Below are 23965 nucleotides of genomic sequence, written 5' to 3' on the forward strand. Positions count from 1 at the left end.
AAAGAGCCAAACCTTGAAGGATAACCACAGTCCCAGGGAGAGTAGCCAACTCATCTTCATTCTTGAAAAGAAGATAGCCTCTCTGCCACACTTAGTTTTCCACTCCCTTCCCCGCTTGCTTTTCAAAGCCAGAGAACAGGAGGAGAAAGTGAAGTGGAGGCAGAGGTGGGCATTCCCAAAGCCCCCCTTCCTTCTTGCAGGAGTTAATGGTTAGAAACCCCCGTTTTTAATTCCTCTTCCAGCTGATTGCAGAAAAGCAATCATTAATGGCAATGAGTCACTGGGACAACTTGTGACCTTACTTAGCCAACAAATCTATGCAACTTGCCCCACTCCAAGCTATCTTCTGCTACGTTCTTGCAAATCCAATGCGGACTGATCCAGGCACTCTTAGGGACTGGACTGGCTGTCTAGGCTGCAGCTTAGAAATTTGGCCAGTGTTCAAAGCGAGACTTGCCTTTTATCCTGTTTCCACCTAGAATCATTTGGAGGAGAAGAGGAATGATTTTTCATCTTGTTATGCCTGTTCTCCAAAATTCGCAGATAGGAAGGTAGGAAAATGCAACTCACAAACTTTACAAATAGCTGCTTTGTGTAAGAACATAAGAACCACCCGCTGGATCAGGCCAAGGGCCCCTCTAGTCCAGCTTCCTGTATCTTACAGTGGTCCATCAAATACCCCAGAGAGCACACAAGACAACAGACACAACCTGCGTCCCAGTGCCCTCCCCTGCATCTGGCAATCAGAGGCAGCTTGCCTCTAAAACCAAGAGCTTATACCTACTATGATTTGTAACCCATAACCTTCTATAGAGTGCTGATGTGCCTTATTGGATTCACATGCCAGTCTCTGGTTTGACATTACATAACCAAGCTGCAAGTTCATGTATTCCCTCCTTCCCCCTTTGTGTGCTCTGTTTAATTTAGCCTCTTATTCTTTAGCACAAACTAGTTTGCCTTTACATCCAAATCAGCAAGCTGTAATTTGAGCTTGCTCTTTAAACTAGAGTTTAGTTCTAATTTGTAATCTTGGTTTGAAGAAAACCATAGTTTGCTTGTTTGGATGTAACAACAGACAATGCTATCCCATAAACCAGGAACTTAACTAATTTAAAAGGAACACAAGTGTCGTAATCTGTGGGACTCCTTGCCACATGATGTGGTGATGGCACCTGGCCTGGATGCCTCTAAAAGGGGACTGATGGAGGAGAAGTCCATCACAGGTTACCAGCTATCATGACCGTATGCAAACTTTGGATTATCCAGATGCAAGGAAGTGTGTCAATGTAGCAAGAATGGGAAACCATTCCCAAGCCAAAAACGCAATAGGACTTTTAGATGACAGAGGTGTGAAAGGAGGGCTCAATGAAAAGGATGACAGTTTGTTGTTCTTGGACAAATGAACAAGTGCCTGGAGCCAGACAGGGTCTCTGAGAGGAATTTTATCAGGAGGTACAAAGTTTCTTTGGGGCCCCTTTACAAAGGGGGAGGGGTGAAAGAGCAGGGGAGTTTGGTGACAGGTGAGCAGAATGGGGGCAGGGAGGGGTGAAAGGATGGGAGGATGGGCGAGACAGCTGGAAAAGTCTTTGGAGCCCAGGTCTACCCACCCCTGTGGCATCAGCTGCTAGCTACAGGAATACGGAAAACTAAACACACTCCTCTCTAAAATCTTTTAAATATAGAAAATCATGCAGAAAATTAGCATCATCATATTTAGACTCAAACCAAAATGCAAAGTGTCCTGTGTGTACCAAAACTTCTTTCTGCAGCAGCTGCAGTCCCGCAGCTGTGTCTCTGAGCTCCTATACATTCCTTCATGGTAAGCTGATCCACAAGTAAAAGGGCTACTGTAGCAGTCCAGATTCATCCCAGATTTGACACTGTTAAGGACTGTCATGTATGCATTCCTCAGCTATGCATATATGGCTTGATAGTAGCCATAGTAGATGCAGTATGAAATCTGCATCTGGGTGCGAAAAGAAGAGAACAGAATCTTCCACCCCATGCTTCTCAAAGCCAGAAAGTGGGAGGAGGAGTGGCAGGCACTGTGTAATTTTAAAGTTTGACTTCTTGAACCGTGTCGTTTACTAGTTTGTTGGGTGTGTTTACAGACAGCTGTCAAGAAGAAATCATTCCCTGACAATCAGAAGACAGTCGAAAGGCCAGCAGTTGACCATACAAAAAGTGAACCTCTCAGCACACCTGCATAGGAACCCGACTTCCCAAGCCTCTAAAGAGGCTTGTGCAGTTCTGTATATATGGGGAAAGCTGCAACGTTTTCTAAACATGCTGCATTTTGAAAGCGCATTCCTGGATGTGTTTTATTGTGCGCACTTTTATCTTGATCATTAGAAATGTATTGAAAATTCAACACAAAATTATGGATAAATTCTCAGCACTTCGCAGGTGTACCAGGTGTCTTTTTGGGGATGGTTTGCATGTGTGAATGGGGCCTTCACATACTGCAGTCTGAACCAGCCTGGTGGTGTTCTGTACATCTGGGGGCAAAAATGCCTTCCTGCTTAGTGAAGGCTGATGTGAAGAGGCACGCCAAGCACAGAATTTCTATAGAAACACAAAATTTTTGTTGTGTTCTTTCAGTGCAGGCAACCTAACCTTTCAGTCACATCCAATGCAGAGACATGGTCAAATGACTCATGCCCTGATGGAGCTGAATGGGAAGGAGACAAGGCCACAACAGTGCATCACATAGAGACAGCAGGCAGCCCCTTTCTGCCATAGTGACACAGCCAAGTGATTGTGGAAGGGCTGAAAGCATCAACCTCTTTAGTTGATACATTAATCACCTAAAGGTTTAGTAAAGCAGCTCTCTGCCCTTTTTGTTCATCTCCAGTTCCTCCGGTTTCCTTTGTCCTGAATACTGTTTTAACTGGGACAATTTCTAAAATTAATTCTGTAGTTGAGTATGCAGGTTGCCTCCACTTTCAGGTCTTGTACTCATTGGTGCGCACAAATTTGTGCAGCACAGAAAGAACCTTGATGCCTTGATGAGTAAAATCACATCCCAATGGCTTTTCTGCAGGGCACATTGTGGGTGGCAAAGAAGCTAGAAATAAAGGGAGGGAAGTGAACTGCAAAGGCCCAGTTTGCAAAACGTGAAAATAAAACGCAAGAGCAGTGAAGAATTTCTAATGTTCCAAAATCTGGGAAGAAGCCCAGATGAGAATTTCTGAAGCATGTTTTAAAAGCTAAAATTCCACCAGTCAGCTGTTTGATGGTGAAGGAGCTGAAGCCGGTACCTTAAATTTGTTTATGTGCTACTTGGTTCCATGTTCCCTCAGGATCTCCTTCTGTGCACACCTCAACCCTATATGGATTGGGACGTTTGATAATCAATTGGTATGGGTCGTTTTTTATCTAGAGGAGCTGCAAGCCTAGAACACATTTCCTATAGTCCTCTGACAGCAAGACAAAAATGGAATCCCTGACCATCAGATGTTGGTTCTTGTGACAGCTGGATCTGCACCTACACACAGGTGCACTGCAAGCCAGATTTGTGCTTTTGTACAGGCACAATAGCCAGCCAGACAGCTGCATTGGTGCAGTCCCTCCAGCCTTCTGCTTAAGGTTTTCCTGAAGTGTATCAGCAACAGTCAACATCTGAAAGGGAAACACACTAGTGAGATTGCCAAACACCTCTTTCCAGTAGGGCTGTTGAGCCATTGCAAGTTAACCAATAGCTGTCATGGAGTCTACAAAACTACAGGGACCTGACAGGAAGGAGTAGTCTCAGCAACCTCACCCAAGGCACCCAGATGCTGGAATGCTGCCCCCCTTATTCCGCCCTGACCTTGCGCAGCAGCACACCAGTTACCTCTGCTGCTCCCCCCCCCCACTGCTTCCTTGAACTACACTATATCTGAACTTAAAGAAGGCGTTCGACAAGGTCCCTCACCAAAGGCTACTGAGAAACTCCACAGTCAGGGAATTAGAGGGCAGGTCCTCTCCTGGATTGAGACCTGGTTGAAGACCAGGAAACAGAGTGGGTATCAACAGGCAATTTTCACAATGGAGAGAGGTGAAAAGCAGTGTGCCCCAAGGATCTGTCCTGGGACCGGTGCTTTTCAACCTCTTCATAAATGACCTGGAGACAGGGTTGAGCAGTGAGGTGGCTAAGTTTGCAGACGACACCAAACTTTTCCGAGTGGTGAAGACCAGAAGTGATTGTGAGGAGCTCCAGAAAGATCTCTCCAGACTGGCAGAATGGGCAGCAAAATGGCAGATGCGCTTCAATGTCAGTAAGCGTAAAGTCATGCACATTGGGGCAAAAAATTAAAACTTCACATATAGGCTAATGGGTTCTGAGCTGTCTGACAGATCAGGAGAGAGATCTTGGGGTGGTGGTAGACAAGTCGATGAAAGTGTCGACTCAATGTGCAGCAGCAGTAAAGAAGGCCAATTCTATGTTTGAGATCATTAGAAAAGGTATTGAGAACAAAACAGCTAACATTATAATGCCATTGTACAAATCGATGGTAAGGCCACACCTGAAGTATTGTGTCCAGTTCTGGTCGCCGCGTCTCAAAAAGGATATAGTGGAAATGGAAAAGGTGCAAAAGAGGGCAACTAAGATGATTGCTGGGCTGGGGCACGTTCCTTATGAGGAAAGGCTATGGCATTTGGGCCTCTTCAGCCTAGAAAAGAGGCGCCTGAGGGGGGGACATGATTGAGACATACAAAATTATGCATGGGAAGGATAAAGTGGATAGAGAGATGCTCTTTACACTCTCACGTAACACCAAAACCAGGGGACATCCACTAAAATTGAGTGTTGGGAGGGTTAGGACAGACAAAATAAAATATTTATTTACTCAGCATGTGGTTGATCTGTGGAACTCCTTGCCACAGGATGTGGTGATGGCATCTGGCCTGGATGCCTTTAAAAGGTTATTGGACAAGTTTCTGGAGGAAAAATCCATTATGGGTTACAAGCCATGATGTATATGTGCAACCTCCTGATTTTAGATATGGGCTTTGTCATATGCAAGGGAGAGCACCAGGTTGCAGGTGTGCTTCCTGGAACATTTGGTGGGCCGCTATGAGATACAGGAAGGTGGACTAGATGGGCCTATGGCCCGATCCAGTGGGGCTTATGTTCTTATGAACTGAAAGATGAGAACTGAGGCAATGCGGAAGTAATGAGGACAAAAGCATGGAAGATCAGGATTGGAAATTCTAGAGTCAGACCACATCTCATTTTGGGGCAGGACCCCCCTCTTATAAAAACAAACATATTCACCACCTGGTGATGAAGATGGTGCCAACCCATTTCTCACTTGGGGAAGGGGCACTGCTGGTAACAGACACTCCACAGCGCCCACCAACCTGAGAGGCAATGGAACCATCCAAAGGTTTTCTGGACGAGCTCACCATACCGTACCCTAATCACCACAGCCAACCTGGTGGAATGCGGAGAATCAGTGGGATACCGCAATCCCGGGTTATAAACTCTACAGGAGGGACAGGCAGGGGCGTGTTGGAGGTGGGGTGGCCCTTTATGTTAAGGAAGGGATAGAATCCAGCAAAGTAGAGATTGAAGGTGGGTCCGACTCCACCGTAGAATCTCTGTGGGTTAAATTACCAGGCTTGTGCAGCGATGTAATACTGGGGGTGTGCTATCGTCCTCCAGACCAGAAATCTGATGGGGACCTTGAAATGAGGAAACAGATCAGGGAGGTGACAAGGAGGGACAGGGTTGTAATCATGGGGGACTTCAATTATCCTCATATTGACTGGGTCAATTTGTGTTCTGGTCACGATAAGGAAACCGGATTTCTTGACGTGCTAAATGACTGTGGCTTAGATCAGCTAGTCACGGAGCCCACCAGAGGACAGGTGACTCTGGATTTAATTTTGTGCGGTACGCAGGACCTGGTTAGAGATGTAAACGTTACTGAGCCATTGGGGAACAGTGATCATGCTGCGATCCGTTTTGACGTGCACGTTGGGGGAAGAATACCAGGCAAATCTCTAACAAAAACCCTTGACTTCCGACGGGCAGACTTCCCCCAAATGAGGAGGCTGGTTAGAAGGAGGTTGAAAGGGAGGGTAAAAAGAGTCCAGTCTCTCCAGAGTGCATGGAGGCTGCTTAAAACAACAGTAATAGAGGCCCAGCAGAGGTGTATACCGCAAAGAAAGAAGGGTTCCACTAAATCCAGGAGAGTGCCCGCATGGCTAACCAGCCAAGTTAGAGAGGCTGTGAAGGGCAAGGAAGCTTCCTTCCGTAAATGGAAGTCTTGCCCTAATGAGGAGAATAAAAAGGAACATAAACTGTGGCAAAAGAAATGTAAGAAGGTGATATGGGAGGCCAAGCGAGACTATGAGGAACGCATGGCCAGCAACATTAAGGGGAATAATAAAAGCTTTTTCAAATATGTTAGAAGCAGGAAACCCGCCAGGGAAGCGGTTGGCCCTCTGGATGGTGAGGGAGGGAAAGGGGAGATAAAAGGAGACTTAGAGATGGCAGAAAAATTAAATGAGTTCTTTGCATCTGTCTTCACGGCAGAAGACCTCGGGCAGATACCGCTGCCCGAACGGCCCCTCCTGACCGAGGAGTTAAGTCAGATAGAGGTTAAAAGAGAAAATGTTTCAGACCTCATTGATAAATTAAAGATCAATAAGTCACCGGGCCCTGATGGCATACACCCAAGGGTTATTAAGGAATTGAAGAATGAAGTTGCAGATCTCTTGACTAAGGTATGCAACTTGTCCCTCAAAACGGCCACGGTGCCAGAAGATTGGAGGATAGCAAATGTCACGCCTATTTTTAAAAAGGGAAAGAGGGGGGTTGGCCGGGAAACTATAGGCCGGTCAGCCTAACATCCATACCGGTTAAGATGGTGGAATGCCTCATCAAAGATAGGATCTCAAAACACATAGACGAACAGGCCTTGCTGAGGGAGAGTCAGCATGGCTTCTGTAAGGGTAAGTCTTGCCTCACAAACCTTATAGAATTCTTTGAAAAGGTCAACAGGCATGTGGATGCGGGAGAACCCGTGGACGTTATATATCTGGACTTTCAGAAGGCGTTTGACACGGTCCCTCACCAAAGGCTACTGAAAAAACTCCACAGTCAGGGAATTAGAGGACAGGTCCTCTCATGGATTGAGAACTGGTTGGAGGCCAGGAAGCAGAGAGTGGGTGTCAATGGGCAATTTTCACAATGGAGAGAGGTGAAAAGCGGTGTGCCCCAAGGATCTGTCCTGGGACCGGTGCTTTTCAACCTCTTCATAAATGACCTGGAGACAGGGTTGAGCAGTGAAGTGGCTAAGTTTGCAGACGACACCAAACTTTTCCGAGTGGTAAAGACCAGAAGTGATTGTGAGGAGCTCCAGAAGGATCTCTCCAGACTGGCAGAATGGGCAGCAAAATGGCAGATGCACTTCAATGTCAGTAAGTGTAAAGTCATGCACATTGGGGCAAAAAATCAAAACTTTAGATATAGGCTGATGGGTTCTGAGCTGTCTGTGACAGATCAGGAGAGAGATCTTGGGGTGGTGGTGGACAGGTCGATGAAAGTGTCGACCCAATGTGCGGTGGCAGTGAAGAAGGCCAGTTCTATGCTTGGGATCATTAGGAAGGGTATTGAGAACAAAACAGTTAGTATTATAATGCCGTTGTACAAATCGATGGTAAGGCCACACCTGGAGTATTGTGTCCAGTTCTGGTCGCCGCATCTCAAAAAAGACATAGTGGAAATGGAAAAGGTGCAAAAGAGAGCGACTAAGATGGTTACGGGGCTGGGGCACCTTCCTTATGAGGAAAGGCTACGGCGTTTGGGCCTCTTCAGCCTAGAAAAGAGATGCTTGAGGGGGGACATGATTGAGACATACAAAATTATGCAGGGGATGGACAGAGTGGATAGGGAGATGCTCTTTACACTCTCACATAATACCAGAACCAGGGGACATCCACTAAAATTGAGTGTTGGGCGGGTTAGGACAGACAAAAGAAAATATTTCTTTACTCAGCGCGTGGTCGGTCTGTGGAACTCCTTGCCACAGGATGTGGTGCTGGCGTCTAGCCTAGACGCCTTTAAAAGGGGATTGGACGAGTTTCTGGAGGAAAAATCCATTATGGGGTACAAGCCATGATGTGTATGCGCAACCTCCTGATTTTAGGAATGGGTTAAGTCAGAATGCCAGATGCAAGGGAGAGCACCAGGATGAGGTCTCTTGTTATCTGGTGTGCTCCCTGGGGCATTTGGTGGGCCGCTGTGAGATACAGGAAGCTGGACTAGATGGGCCTATGGCCTGATCCAGTGGGGCTGTTCTTATGTTCTTATCTTCTTAACCCCCCACTCCTCTGGAAATGGAGAGGGAAGGCTTATGTATGTATGAGTAGGGGAAGTGCAGACCTCTTTGATGAGAAAATGGCCCCTGTTTGATTGTGGGCAACCTAGCTCTTTTGGGGGGGGGGGGAGAGATAGGGAGGGGTGCATGGCTCCAAGTCATAATAAACATTCTGCAAGGAAAATTGGGGCAATTTTTTTTTCCTTATTCCTGCTGGAAATCTCTCTTTCAAAAGCACTTAATGTCTCCCTAAGGACCATCTCCTTTGTTGCAAATTAAATCTTGCAGGTCACTTCACACAACCCTTTGTGCATGATGGAATGTTGTTTTTCTGGGTATGCTGCAGGCTGTTAGGACCTCACTGAGAAATGGCTGTAGCACTGTGGGTGGAGTCAGTGCGCAACTGTGTGCCTTGCACTTGCTCTCTGTTTAGCTTGAACCCAGCAGTATATTGGGCAAGGGATTTCACGTTAAGACAAGTCCTGCTGGATCAGGCCAAAGGCCCATCTAACTCAGCATTCGGTTGCTCAGGTCTGCAAACAAAATTGTTTCCAGTCCTCTCACCTGAAGTTCTTTCAATGGAGATACTGGACCTTAAAATGAAATTTCTGTTGCCTCTTTGCCTACCCCATTGCAGTGCTAGGTACAGCCACTAGAGGGCGGACTTCTCTGTAAAAGGCAGGTTATATGGAAAAAGGCTGCCAAAGCTCATGACAGAGAAGGGTTGCCAGAGAAGGGTGGCTGTGAATGGAACTGCAATGGGGTAGGGCAGGGAATGGGCAACAGAAAAGCCTGCCCTCTAGTGGCTGTGACCAGAATTGCAATGGGGTAAGAAAAGGAACTGGCAACAGTAAGGTCTCCCCTCAAGTATAATATAGAGCATTCAGATGAATTTATTATATATATGAGATATTATATATGATATGAATGATAAATGATAACAAGAGGTAAAAGTAGAAGTGAAATCAGATTAGGAGATATGGAATGACTTATTAGTAAAAGTGATATATGATATCCTGCACTCCTTAAGGTATGTGTATGTTTTTAATTGTTGTGTTATGTTGATGTTTGTGAAATTAAAAAAAAGGTCTCCCCTCTTGTGGCTGTGGCTGGAACTGCAATGTGATAAGCAAAGGAACAGGCAGTGGCGTAGCTAGAGAGGTACAGGAGGTATCAGTTGCACCAGGCATCAAGCTGTGGGGGGGGGGCAACAAACTGAGCTTGACACAAGTGACCAAAATTGTGAAAATCTTCGTATGTATGAATAATACCATCATATTATATATCATTGGAAAGGTAATTTAATCCTGAATGCAATGAAACAAACTGCATTTGACTACCTGCATTCTGTCAAACGTTATGACCAATCAACCAGAAAATGAAAACACAACTGCCTTATGGAACAAAAAGCGGATTTTCTTAAAACTGACCTATGAGACTGATTTTTTTGAGAGTCAATGAGATGTTATTATGGTATTGACATGTTAATCATTATACAGCATGAAACCAATAAGGTGTTAATATGAGTCAGCTCTCATTTCCATGTATCATAATATAGTTAACCCTACTAACTGGGTGAAAAGGCACTTTTTCAAGCGGTGCCTCTCTTATATTTAGAAGGGGGAGAATAACCATCCCTCTTCACACCAGCACAGTGTCGCGAACCAATCAGGGCCACGCTTTTTATTTATTTACTTAAATTTGATTTTGTCTTGGGAGGACGACAAATCTTCTTTGACTCCAGGTGGCAGATGGATGCCTCAGCTATGTCAATGTCTGGGGGGGGGGGGAGGCAGCAGAACAAGTAGGTGGCAAGCTGCTGGGGGGGGGGAGGAGGTGAGTTCCTCCCAATTTTCACTTTTTAAAAAGCCTGGGCATGACATCACTTTCAGGGCAACATTTTGAGCTTGGCACCGGGCTATGTGATCATTAGCTATGCCACTGGGAACAGGTGCAGAGAAGTCTGCCCTCTTATGGCAATGATTGGATATGCCAAGCTGATGCAATGTGCCAATAGTGCTTAGCCCATTGCAGTTCCAGTTGTTTAAAAGAATAGACACATGCATAGAGGACATGTCTAAGAGCATATATTAGAGGTCAATGGAACCTACAGGTTCAGAGTCAGGCGACCTCTTGTATGGGCAAAATTGCCAGGCACCTTTCCGGATCATTCCAGAAATGTTTGACTCTATCTTGTCTCCTGTCCTAGATGTACCATGGCATGTGCATTCTCTCTCTCGGCAACATTCCAGGGTTCATTCGAGGACAACAGATGACCTTGCATCACTCTATCTCAGAACATTTTGCAACAGCCATGCCCATCTGTTCCCTAGGCACTGGCAGGCTGTAGTTCTTCCATGCAAAACTCTGGAGTAATTTGCTCGTGGCCCACTTGTTTAATGCACTCTCCAAAATTAACCGTGAGACTTTGTAGCTGCTGCATTTCAGGGAGCTGACCTTGCCAGTGGACAGCTCTGAAAGAGGGGTCACTATCCCCTCTTGTTCCAGAGAAACACAACATTTTCAGTCCGATACTCCTGATGAAAAATCTCTGATATTATGCCTTTCATAAAGCAAACCATTAAATAAAAAGCAATTCCCCTCACACACACTGCTTCCCCCACCCCACCACTTCCAGTTATCCATCAAAAAGGTTCATTGAATGCCCCCCCCCTCATTTTGGTTCTCTCCCACTCACCAGCATAGTACTCCTTATGGAGGTAGGAGGCTTTTTGTTAGGAAATGAATGGCTCTCCAAAACTGCCCTGTGGCGCTAGCCTTAGTGGTGTTGTCAAAACAGCCAGGAAAAGGCAGGGACCAATGCTATCCAAATAATGCCCATGCCAGAAATTTAAAAACCCAGTGCCCAGATTTAAAGTGTTCTGTTAAATTTTAACAGCACTTGTTAAAAGAGCTTGGCTCCATCCAGGCTGGGATCTGTGTGGGTATCAGTGTGACGTGGTTGTCAAGGAAGCCCGTGCGCCTGTTTGCAAGGGGGGCAAACAAGCAGGGGAAATTTTTTTCCTTTACAAACAAAAGTATTGTTCATGAACCATATTTTTGTATACACAACGGGGCGGCCAAACTTACTTCAAGTAAGAGCCACAGACGATCGACTTCAGAGCCACAATATTTAAGAAGCATGTCAACTCTTAAATATATTAACTCACCACTCATTAAACTTGTGTTTTAATCCAGTAGACTCTCAGGTTATACCTGGTAAATAATCATAAAGCTTGAAAATATCTTACTGACCTTTTATATTGATTGTGATGCAAAAAGGAGCTCAGCCAACCTATTTCTGAGGGTGACTTTGGGTCCATCACTCTCTCTCTCTCCCTCTCTCTCTCTCTCTCTCTCTCTCTCTCTCTCAGCCTTATCTACCTCACAAGGTTGTTGTGAAGACAAAAGGAGGGAAGGAACCATGTATACCATGCTAAGCTCCTTGGAAGAAGAGTGGCATAAAAATGTGAAAAATATGTATGTTCTTATTTTTCAAAGATTCCCAGCTCATGTCTCGTATGCCCAATCTGTTCCTGCCCGTAACCCTTGTTCAGGTCCAAGATCTCCCAGAGTCTAAGGCAGAACTTCCAAAGTTGTCCCCTTCTTCCCCATCAGCACACCTACCACTCCCACTCATCCCCACTCTCTTCTTCCAAAAGGAAGAAACAAATAGAGAGGGAAAGGAATGTGGAGGATGAGAGTGGCGAGTCAGTTGGAGACATTCTAGCCCTCCGCTTTCCTTTCCTGCCCTCCTTTCTTTGAGTCCAAGCAATGGGAGAACGGAGTAGTGATGGAGGCAGGTAGGCAGTCAAGCTTCTCCTGTCTAATCTACTTCTAAAGTGGGTGAACAAGTCAACCAAACCTCTGTTCCTCCAGCTCCACCACTCTCAGCCATCCAATGGTCTCTTTCTGCCTGGCTGATCCTCATGCTTGGAATTCTCAGAACACTTCCCGTTGCCAACTCTCCCACTTCCTTCATATCTCTACTCAACACTCACCTTTTCTGTGAAGCCTCTGACACCCCCCCCCCCAATTCCCAAGTCTCTACTGGGACGAGGCCCAAGTAGCTATAACAGAAACAAATGCAAATTCTCCCCATCTTTGTCCGAACTTGGCTGAAGAACAGCAAATCTAGCAAGCAGGGCTGGCACCACACGCCATCATCCTTACCCTGTAGCACACCTGCCACCACTGCTTCTCTTCCTTCTGCTCCCTGGATTCTAAAAGGAAGAAGGGAATCGAGCAGAAGTGTGGAGGAAAGGAGAGTGGCAGGCTAGAGCATCAGTGACTCTTCTCCACACTCTTCAACATCAGCCCCCTCCTGTTGGAATCCAAGAAGTGGGGGGAAGCAGAGGCATTGGCAATGAGTGGGCAATGGTGGGTGCACCTGCCCATTCGCTTGCCTGAGGCAACAGCCTCAACTGGCTTGCTGACAGGCCAGCTCTGCTCACACCAAGAATGTTTTAGCCTGGTGTTTCCAAAAGGCAAAGAACTGGGACAAAACACAGACTGATTTTCCAAGGAAAGGGACCCAAGGCAAGCAACTATCCCTGGTAAACAGGACCCAGGGAGAGCACCTGCTTTAAGCACAGACAAGAACTCTTGCTTTAAATAAAGACTTAATAGGTTTTGATCACAGCTTTCCAAATGGAGACTGATTTTTGACTCAGCTGGGGAGCACTGCTCCTCCTCTTCTGTGATCCAGCTTAAGACCCGAGGGTATTAAAAGGGCCGGAGGGTAGACGTCATAATCCCTCTCGTGGCAATGGCTCCTGGGTCACTGCCGAAGGATTAGGACTTCTCTGCAAGGGATTCCAAGGGAAACAAAAGCAGAGCGGGAAAGGAGAAGGCTCATCAGAAGGCGGCCAGACGTCAGAGCAGCAGAGAAGCTGGAGTCACCCATCTCACTGCCGTTTACTCGGGGACAGCAGGCACTCCGTTATCCCTGGGTTTCAAGTCACTCTAAGCACTAATATTTATCTTCCCAACCAATGTGCTCCCTCTTCTATTTAGCAAGTTGCCTGCACTCTGAGATGACATCTCCAGGACGATGTCAGGGGTTCGCAAGTCAGGCACTGACAAATGGCCCACATCCATCAGGACCCCAAGCCCCCAACTCTCGACTTCAGCTGGTCAAGGGATTTGCACAGCTGCTGCGCCCAGCACCAAGTCTACAAACAGGAGGGTCTCCCAGAGGCTGCTGGGTCATTGCGAGGCCCCCCTCAGGGATGCAGGGAGGATGAGGGGAGAGGCCACAGTTCATAAGTAGAGGTGTTTGAAAATGGTGCTTTTACCTTACTCAGAAGTAAGCCCATTGAGTTCAGTAAGATTTAGGATGTAGACCTATTTTACTGGAAACAAAACCCCTTTATCCATAAGCAAGGGGGCGAGGACACGGGGCCTAACATTCAGAGCTTTGACCTAAGGTCTCCAGCAATCTGGTTCCAGTCATCCGGTCTGGTTTTATCACCCCTAATGGGCAGCACAGAACAGGGACCTGCAAAATGCAACAGGCAGCCTCCTTGATGCCTGGGTCATTCTGCTGAGTTCTTGCACTGGAGTGGAAGCAATGGAAGGTTCCAATCACATCCGATGCAGAGACATGGCCAAGGGACTCACTGCCTGAGGGAGGGGGGCGGGAAGGAGACAAGGCCAGAACAGGGGATCACGCAGAGACAGCAAGCAGCCCCTTCTGACATTAATGGCACACAGTCAAGTGATTGTGGAAGGGCTGAAAGCGCCAACCTCTTTAACTGACACCTTAATCATCTCTAAGGCTTAATTCTCAAACCAGCAGAGCTAGGGAAGAGCAGCTCTCTGCCCTTCCCGTTCCTCTGGTTTGCTCTATCCTGAATTTCACACCTCCTGAATAGGGTTTTAACTGGGACAGTTGCTAAAATTAATTCTATAATTGGAGTCTACCATTTGCCTCAACTTTCAGACCTTGAACTTCATGTGCATCTTTTGCCGTTCCGCAGTGGCAATGTGCGCAGGGGCAGAGCACTGCAAAGAAGCCAACTGGACACATATGTAGACATGAAAACATCATCAAAAGAGTCTTTTCCTGTGTGTTTTGCCAGTGTCACACATGTGCTCCTCAAAGTTCGCACAACAGTAGTGTCACCTTGGTACAACCATCTACACACACACACACACACACACAGCGTATTGGTACATGCAAATTTGTGCAGCACAAAAAGAACCTTGACACCATCATGTGAATAATCACATCCCAATGGCTTTTTTGCAGGGCACATTGTGGGTGTCACAGAAGATACAAATTAGCGGAGGGAATGGAACACTGACTACAAAGGCACAGTACACAAAATGTGAGATAAAAGACAAAAACAATGGAGATGAACAATGAAGAATGCCTAGTGCATCAGCTCCATTTCAGAAGCAAGGCAGCAGTAGGGGCAGGGAGGGAGCGAAACAGGCAGGGACGGCAGTGTAATGGGGCAGAGGGGCTATGGAAGGGGTGGATCTAGTGGCAATGGTGCACGCCAGAGCCTATCCCCTTTTTCAGCAACCTCCTCAGCCCTTTCTCTCCTCTGACGTGTGCCAGCAATTTTGCTGGTGCCGGTCCGAGGAGACCCATTGTGGGTTGGGAGGCTTACAGAGGTGTAAGAGAATATATTGCTGCCTTTCCCTTCCCCATTGTTCCCTATGGGGTTATTTCTACTTACACCAGTGCTGTCATTGGTGTAGCATCTTTCTGGCATTTGGGATGTGTCCGTTGTCTGAAGGGGTTAGGATATGGTGCATGCCAATTCCTCCTCATCTCTCCAACATCTCTCCCATGCCACACCCCAATCTCCTCCCTGGAGTTATGCTCACGTCCATGGAGCATCCACTGGAGTTTGGGCTTCTACAACAGCAAGGCTGTTGTGCCTGCAGATGTGGAGACACGCATCTCCACATGTGGAGACATGGGTATACTGAGGACAGGACTGGGCCTAAACAGTCCTTTCATTGGGTCACAGCCTAGATCAGCGATTTTCAACCACTGTGCTCCACACATTGGTGTGCCTCAAATGGTCCACAGGTGAGCCATGTGAGTTTGGGGGAGGGTCATTTCTTAGTAGGGCCATTGACGGAGTTTGAGGGAGGGTAGAACCAGTGTGATTCTTCAGTCAGCTGTTGTTCAGATCAGGCATGTTATTCCGTGTAAGCTTGCACTAATGTATTTAGATCTATATCTCAATATTCATTTTTAAAATGATAAAACATACCCTCAAAAAACTGATGGTGAGCCTTGACAATTCTGGCACGTTGTCAGTGTGCCAGGAGATAAGAAAGGTTGAAAAATCGCTGGCCTAGATGGATGATTACAAAATAAGAACAATCAGGATTTTATAACCCGTTTGCAAACCTGACATGCTGACTAATCCACCCTGTCTCTATCCCCTCCTTTCACTCCTGGCTGTCCACCACTATATCTCAAAGCAGACTGTACAAATGTCACATATGGAAAGGTCAAGAGAACAGCAGAAGCTATGAGCTATTATTCATCTGCTCGATAATATCGCCTGAAAATCTGTTGCATCCCCCAAGAGCTCCAACTCTCATAAACGATGAAGTCTCCATGTTCCTCTGGCCACCATTCCTGGATGGGACAACACGTCCATGAAAAGGCACAGATCAGGGGTTAACCATTTCTCTATACCATTTTACCAGTGTAAATCTCTCACCTTCACCCTCACCCAGTGTTGCTCTGTGAGAGCAACATTAGGAGCAGAAAAAGAGGAAGAGAGTCAACCTTTTAGGACAGTATTTCTCAAACTGTGGGTCGGGACCCCTAAGTGGGTTGTGAGCCAATTTCAGGTGGGTTCCCATTCATTTCTATATTTTATTTTTAATATATTATACTTGATGCTACCATGGTATGTGACTGCATTTGGGGAAACGTTACAGACCTGTACTTTTAACAAGCTACTATGTATATTCTTTCAACAATGTTAGTAAATGGGACTTACTCCTGGGTTAGTGTGGGTAAGATTGCAGCCTAGGATGGCTAAAAATTTTCCTCCTCGATGATGTCACTGCCGGTCATTACATCACTTCCGGTGGGTCCTGACAGATTCTATTCTAAAAAGTGGGTCCTGGTGCTAAATGTGCGAGAACCACTGTTTTAGGAGAAGGAGCAGCAGTGAAAGCAGGTAAGCAGACAGACCTGGGATCAATCCACTTCCTGAGGTGACTGCCTCAGTTGGCCTCATGGATGGACCAGCATTGCTAATTATGGTTTTTCAAGAAATAATCTAGTTGGAGGTGCAGGTAACATAGTACCCATGGCTGCTGTTTGGGAGGCAAACAAGAGGCCCTGATTGAATTGCTGGTCCAGAGCCATCATTTTTTTTTTTTTAATGGCCAGATAAGACCCTATTTGCTCTTTGTGTCACTGGATCCCTGCTGGGCTAAGAGCTGCAGTACCACCCTTTGGCCATCTGCAGTGATGGCGCTGAAGAGAAAATCAGCAATTCCTTCTGCAACCTGTTCCCAGATGGCCTGATTTCCAGCACCTTATAGTAAGCACTTGGGGTTTCCTCCCAGTATCAGCACTAGCAGTTCACAAACTAGGACCTCCAGGAAGTAATTTGGCAAAAGACAGAAAGTGTTTCCACAAAAGCTGTGCACCCTGCTCTTCCCTTGTTTGACTTGCAATGCCCTCCCCCAGCCAGGATTACCTCTCGTGTCTGCAGAGCACATGCCTGCCCCAAGGGCTTACCCCAGGGTAAGCTGGCATGTTCAGAAGCATCATGTGGTACAGCCCTCCTAAGAATACACCACTTCAACGGCAGTGACATCAGAGTCAATCAAGAAAAGACACTTTTAATTGGTGTCTTAATCAAGTCAATCTGTAGATAGAACAATTGTTCTGAAGCATGAAGCAAACTCCTCTCTCTCTCAGTGCGTGTCTCTGTTGAAGCAGACACCATCTTAGGGGAGGCATTCCTCCCTGGGGGAGAATGAAGAGGGAATGCTTCTTCCAAGACAACCTCTGTGATTCACAGTTCTAGAAGGTATTTATTGTATATTAGGTATAACTTTTAAAGAAAGGTACTGGCATTTCTGGGGGTATTTTCTCAGTTGATTAAACAAGTTTGGACCAATTGTTTTAAATAACTAACCCTGACAGATTTATCCATCAAGGTACAGTCAGCCACTGAATTCTGAGCCATGATACAGCACAGGACAGTGTTTTGCCAGATTCCCAGCCCAAGCTTCACTTAGAGAACTTATGCCCACTTTAAGCTAATTGGCTCCCCTTTGTTCCCCAGCAATGGCCCTAGTTCTGCACTGCAGCACCGCTTGACCTCACGACCAGGGTAGCTCGCCTGTTCAACCTGCAGAGGTCCTCCTTCCTCCCCTCTCCTGCCAGCAGCTTCTCCAGCCACCACAGCAACTCCTTGGTCCTCAGCAGGTCTTGGAAGCAGCAGCCACACACCAATCTCCAGTGTCTTCAGCAGTCTCTATTCCAGCAACCCTCAGAAGTCCATTTGCCCATCTGTCTGTTAGTCCATTGATCGGTCAGAAGGTTAAGTAGTCCATCAGCCAGTCCATTAGTTCCTCAGTCCATTAATCCATCAGTGTAGTTCTCTCTCCTTCAAGCTCCTTCCTGCAACACACACACCAAACTCCTTCCTTCTTCAGGTGCTGCTTTTATCCCTTAATGATCTGGTGCCTCTAGTAGCGTTAACCTGTGCTTGCCTGCCAGAGCAAGGGGCCACTGTTGACACCACATCCTACCTCCTCGAGGAATCTTGCGCATTTCCATTACAGACAGCAGCAGTCTAATCTGAGCACTGGGCAATTCCAGTGGCAGCTGCAATCCTCTGCACATTTACTTGAGAATAGTAGCGCAGTGTATCAAATGCTGCCCCCTTACCTGATGATGTGCCAGCCTCTGCTCCTCTGACACTCTAGCCCACCACTGTCCTCTCCTCCACGCTTCCGCTTTGCCCCTTCTTCCTTTTCCAATCCATGGAATGGAAAAGGAGGACCAGTGGGCATTTCCTACCAGTCTGCTGCCTGAGGTCACAGCTTCAGTTGGCCTCATGGATGGGGCGGCCCTGCTATGAAGGTTATTGGGACTCACTTCCAAGCAAGCACAAGTCCTCAAGCCAAGGCCTAAAGGGGGTAATTTGTACTCAGGATCAAAAGGGGGGCCCAGGACCTAAAGAAGGGGCCCCATAAATTTCCTGGGATCTTACATTTTCCAATCTCACCCAGACTCGCTGCCCGCACAGAATGCTGGGGGTGCTACCGCGGGCATGCAGTAGCAGATGCTGCCGCAAGTCATATGTGCCAAGTCAAGGAATGCATAATGGCAGTCCTTAACACAATGTCACATCTGGGAAGAAACTGACCTGCTGCAGTATCTCTTTGGTTCGTGGATCCGCTTGCCAAGGAGTGTATAAGAGCTCCGGGACACAGCTGTGGGACTACAGCTGCGGCAGAAGTAACTTTTGGTACACACAGGACACTTTTCATTCTGGTGTGAGCCTAAATATGATGATGCTAATTTCCTGCACTGATTTTCTATGTAATATTTAAAATATTTTAAGGAGAAACTTAGAAGTGTGTTGGGTTTTCCGTATTACTGTTCCCAGCTGCCAACACAGTGCGGGTAAACCTGGTAGACCTGGGTTTCAAAGACTTTTCTGGCTGTTGCCATCCTCCACCAGCCCCATTTCGCCCACCCCCATCACCACTCTCCCCTCGCTGTTTTTCCCCTCCCCTTTGGGAAAGGGCCCCAAAGAAACTTTGGACCCTCTGATAAAATTCCTCAGGCAAGCAGCCTGACAGCCCAATCCTGTGCATGAATACTCAGAAGTGCATCCCATTACAGTCAATGGGGCTTACTCCCAGGAAACCGTGGCTAGGACTGCAGCCAGAGAGCCCCATCCTGCGCATGTCTACTCAGAAGTCAGTCCATGCTAGTCAGTGGGGCTTACTCCCAGGAAAGCTTGGCTAAGACTGCAGCCTGAGAGCCAGGGCTGTAGCTGGGGGGGGGGGGTTCAGGGGGGGGCTTTGCCCCCCCAGCCAGCAGTTTGCCCCCCCTAGCATTTTTCCCAAACCTGTCCTCTTTCTAATCTGGCTTCAGTTGGGGGTGATTTGAAGCCCTTTTTGCAACATTTTCTGTGCACAGGAAGGTGCTTCTGGCAGGGATTGGGGAGGAGAGAGAGAGTGCATGTGTGTAGAGTGAGTAGAACAGGGTCCTGGGGGGGCTCCTTGGAAGTTATGACCTCTGGTCACCCTGCCCCCATCCAGAGCACATGGAGAGCGGGGCTGGTCAAGAATAGCTACAAGAAAGTTGGGAGAGATTTCTACTTGTACTGGCTGGAGGAAGGGAGGGTGCTATTTCTTCCACTGTGGAACATGCTAATTACTATAATGGTACTGCTGTGGGGGGGCAGGGAGAAATGTTTCTGTTTGGAGAAATTATGGGGGGGGCAGGTTCTTGCCTTTCAGATATACTTTTAAAATTAATGGCTGCTGCTTGGGGGTTGGGGAGACCCCTTTTCTGGTGGGAGAAAACATGGAAAGCATTTGAGCTAAAGAGAACCAAGAACTTGAGTGTGGGAAAGTTTCTAAGCAGGGGCGGATCTGGGGGAGGCCATGGGTGTATATGCCCCCAACTGTCCTGCCAGCAGGGAAGGGTGCCCGCCAGGATGGAGAGCAAAATCAGGTGTCAGGGGAACACTCAATGGGCGGGGATCAAGGAGATTGGCTGGAATGGGAACCCAGGTCTACCCACCCAGTGAAGAGCCACAGAGGCCTGAGGGGGGACATGATTGAGACATATAAAATTATGCAAGGGATGGCTAGAGAGATGTTCTTTCCCCTCTCACAAAACACCAAAACCAGGGGACAGCCACTAAAATTGAGTGTTGGGAGAGTTAGGATGGACAAAAGAAAATATTTCTTTACCCAGCATGTAATTAGTCTGCAGAACTCCTTGCCACAGGAAGTGGTGATGGCAACTTGCTTAGATGCCTTTAAGAGGGGATTGGACAAATTTCTGGAGGAAAGTCCATCACAGGTTACAAGTCATGATAGGTATGTGCAAGCTCCTGATTTTAGAAGTAGGCTACCTCAATGCCAGATGCAGGACACCAGAATGCAGGTTGTGTCTTGCTGTCTTTTGTGTTCCCTGAAGCATTTGGTGGGCCACTGTGAGATACAGGAAACTGGACTAGATGGGCCTTTGGCCTGATACAGCCTTGTTGGCATCCTTCAGTCTTGGAAGACTATGGTATCGTGCTCTGAATGGTGGTTCTGGAACAGAGTGTTCTCTCCAATGCGCAAAGCCTGGGTAAAGTAAATATGGAGGATAGACAGGCGCTATATAGGTGTTAGGTGCTAGATAGGCATTAGATAGGTGCTAGACAGGTGCTAGATAGGTGCTAGTTAGGTGGTATATAGGTGAGACAGGCGCTAGATAGGCGCTAGATAGGCACTAGATAGGCATTAGATAGGTCTATAGGTGTTAGGTGGTATATAGGTGTTAGATGGGTGCTAGATAGGTAGTATATAGGTGCTAGTTAGGTATTAGATAGGTGCTAGATAGGTGGTATATAGGTGTTAGACAGGTGCTAGATAGGTGGTAGATAGGCGCTAGATAGGCATTAGATAGGTCTATAGGTGTTAGGTGGTATATAGGTGTTAGATGGGTGCTAGATAGGTAGTATATAGGTGCTAGTTGGGTGGTATATAGGTATTAGATAGGTGCTAGATAGGTGGTATATAGGTGTTAGACAGGTGCAAGATAGGTGTTAGATAGGTGGTATGTAGGTGTTAGGTGCTAGATAGGTGTTAGATAGGCGCTAGATAGGTGTTAGGCACTAGATAGGTGGTATATAGGTGCTAGATAGGTGTTAGATAGGTGGTATATAGATGTTAGATGGGCGCCAGATAGGCGTTATATAGGTGTTAGGTGCTAGATAGGTTCTTTCAATATAAGTAAATACTACATGCATCACAGTGATGTTTTACCTTTGCAGGGTTGCAGGCCTGTGTATTGCACTGTGTATTGGAAGTCTTGCCCTAATGAGGAGAATAAAAAGGAACATAAACTGTGGCAAAAGAAATGTAAGAAGGTGATATGGGAGGCCAAGCGAGACTATGAGGAACGCATGGCCAGCAACATTAAGGGGAACAATAAAAGCTTCTTCAAATATGTTAGAAGCAGGAAACCCGCCAGAGAAGCGGTTGGCCCTCTGGATGGTGAGGGAGGGAAAGGGGAGATAAAAGGAGACTTAGAGATGGCAGAGAAATTAAATGAGTTCTTTGCATCTGTCTTCACGGCAGAAGACCTCGGGCAGATACCGCTGCCCGAACGGCCCCTCCTGACCGAGGAGTTAAGTCAGATAGAGGTTAAAAGAGAAGATGTTTCAGACCTCATTGATAAATTAAAGATCAATAAGTCACCGGGCCCTGATGGCATCCACCCAAGGGTTATTAAGGAATTGAAGAATGAAGTTGCAGATCTCTTGACTAAGGTATGCAACTTGTCCCTCAAAACGGCCATGGTGCCAGAAGATTGGAGGATAGCAAATGTCACGCCTATTTTTAAAAAGGGAAAGAGGGGGGACCCGGGAAACTATAGGCCGGTCAGCCTAACATCCATACCGGGTAAGATGGTGGAATGCCTCATCAAAGATAGGATCTCAAAACACATAGATGAACAGGCCTTGCTGAGGGAGAGTCAGCATGGCTTCTGTAAGGGTAAGTCTTGCCTCACGAACCTTATAGAATTCTTTGAAAAGGTCAACAGGCATGTGGATGCGGGAGAACCCGTGGACATTATATATCTGGACTTTCAGAAGGCGTTTGACACGGTCCCTCACCAAAGGCTACTGAAAAAACTCCACAGTCAGGGAATTAGAGGACAGGTCCTCTCATGGACTGAGAACTGGTTGGAGGCCAGGAAGCAGAGAGTGGGTGTCAATGGGCAATTTTCACAATGGAGAGAGGTGAAAAGTGGTGTGCCCCAAGGATCTGTCCTGGGACCGGTGCTTTTCAACCTCTTCATAAATGACCTGGAGACAGGGTTGAGCAGTGAAGTGGCTAAGTTTGCAGATAACACCAAACTTTTCCGAGTGGTAAAGACCAGAAGTGATTGTGAGGAGCTGCAGAAGGATCTCTCCAGACTGGCAGAATGGGCAGCAAAATGGCAGATGCGCTTCAATGTCAGTAAGTGTAAAGTCATGCACATTGGGGCAAAAAATCAAAACTTTAGATATAGGCTGATGGGTTCTGAGCTGTCTGTGACAGATCAGGAGAGAGATCTTGGGGTGGTGGTGGACAGGTCGATGAAAGTGTCGACCCAATGTGCGGCGGCAGTGAAGAAGGCCAATTCTATGCTTGGGATCATTAGGAAGGGTACTGAGAACAAAATGGCTAGTATTATAATGCCGTTGTACAAATCGATGGTAAGGCCACACCTGGAGTATTATGTCCAGTTCTGGTCGCCACATCTCAAAAAAGACATAGTGGAAATGGAAAAGGTGCAAAAGAGAGCGACTAAGATGATTACGGGGCTGGGGCACCTTCCTTATGAGGAAAGGCTACGGCGTTTGGGCCTCTTCAGCCTAGAAAAGAGACGCTTGAGGGGGGACATGATTGAGACATACAAAATTATGCAGGGGATGGACAGTGGATAGGGAGATGCTCTTTACACTCTCACATAATACCAGAACCAGGGGACATCCACTAAAATTGAGTGTTGGGCGGGTTAGGACAGACAAAAGAAAATATTTCTTTACTCAGTGCGTGGTCGGTCTGTGGAACTCCTTGCCACAGGATGTGGTGCTGGCGTCTAGCCTAGACGCCTTTAAAAGGGGATTGGACAAGTTTCTGGAGGAAAAATCCATTATGGGGTACAAGCCATGATGAGTATGCGCAACCTCCTGATTTTAGGAATGGGTTAAGTCAGAATGCCAGATGTAGGGGAGGGCACCAGGATGAGGTCTCTTGTTATCTGGTGTGCTCCCTGGGGCATTTGGTGGGCCGCTGTGAGATACAGGAAGCTGGACTAGATGGGCCTATGGCCTGATCCAGTGGGGCTGTTCTTATGTTCTTATGTTCTTATGCACTGGTGTGCAAATGAAAGGATCTGTTGCAGGTCATTTCTCTGCAGGCAACACACTCTCCCTGGCCTGCAGAGATGCATTTATTGCCTGCCCATCACTGTTGCATCGCCTGACAGCTCCTGAAGGCATCTTCCCCCAAACCCACCTGATTTTCTCTGCATGCCGTTTGGGGGCGTTTCGGGTCCTGGCTGCTTCTCCAGACCGCCTTTCATTTTGCCCCCAGCAGAGCTGCCCCCTTGGAAGACAGTCCCCCACTCGGAATCCCGGCCCCCCCAGTAGCCAGTCCGGCTGGTCAGCGGGCTTCCTCGCAGGGCAGCGCGGCCGGCACTGCAGCGGGAGAGCCTCCCCAGGAGCCAGTCCGCGGAGGAGGCTGCCCGGGGCTGGGGATGCCGCCCGGCTGGCTGTGCGCCCCCCGCCCGGCTGGCGCGCGACTGGAGCGCGCCCGGCTGCGTGGGCTGTCCTCGGCCGGGGCGGAGCGGGCGGGGCGGGGCCGGCGGCGGCGAGGAGCGGAGTGGAGGCTCAGCCCAGCCCAGCCCAGCCAGGCTCTCCGCG

The 23965-nt window shown here is 47.4% G+C and overlaps 1 protein-coding gene across 4 annotated transcripts in view; it reads left to right on the forward strand.

Annotated features, from left to right (window-relative positions):
- The window catches only part of FHAD1 (forkhead associated phosphopeptide binding domain 1), a 49448-nt gene extending 47071 nt beyond the window's left edge, over positions 1 to 2377 (forward strand). For 3 of the 4 annotated variants that reach the window (XM_066637818.1, XM_066637820.1, XM_066637821.1), the window contains 2 exons: positions 480 to 551; positions 2112 to 2377. In XM_066637818.1, the coding sequence (XP_066493915.1) occupies positions 480 to 551; positions 2112 to 2210 (171 nt within the window). In that variant the 3' untranslated portion in view covers positions 2211 to 2377. The remainder of the gene's footprint in view (positions 1 to 479; positions 552 to 2111) is intronic. The other variant, XM_066637819.1, reaches the window with a different exon arrangement.
- The last annotated feature ends 21588 nt before the right edge of the window (positions 2378 to 23965 follow it).

This window comes from Tiliqua scincoides, chromosome 9 (assembly GCF_035046505.1).
Source record: "Tiliqua scincoides isolate rTilSci1 chromosome 9, rTilSci1.hap2, whole genome shotgun sequence".
Taxonomy (NCBI): Eukaryota; Metazoa; Chordata; class Lepidosauria; order Squamata; family Scincidae; genus Tiliqua; species Tiliqua scincoides.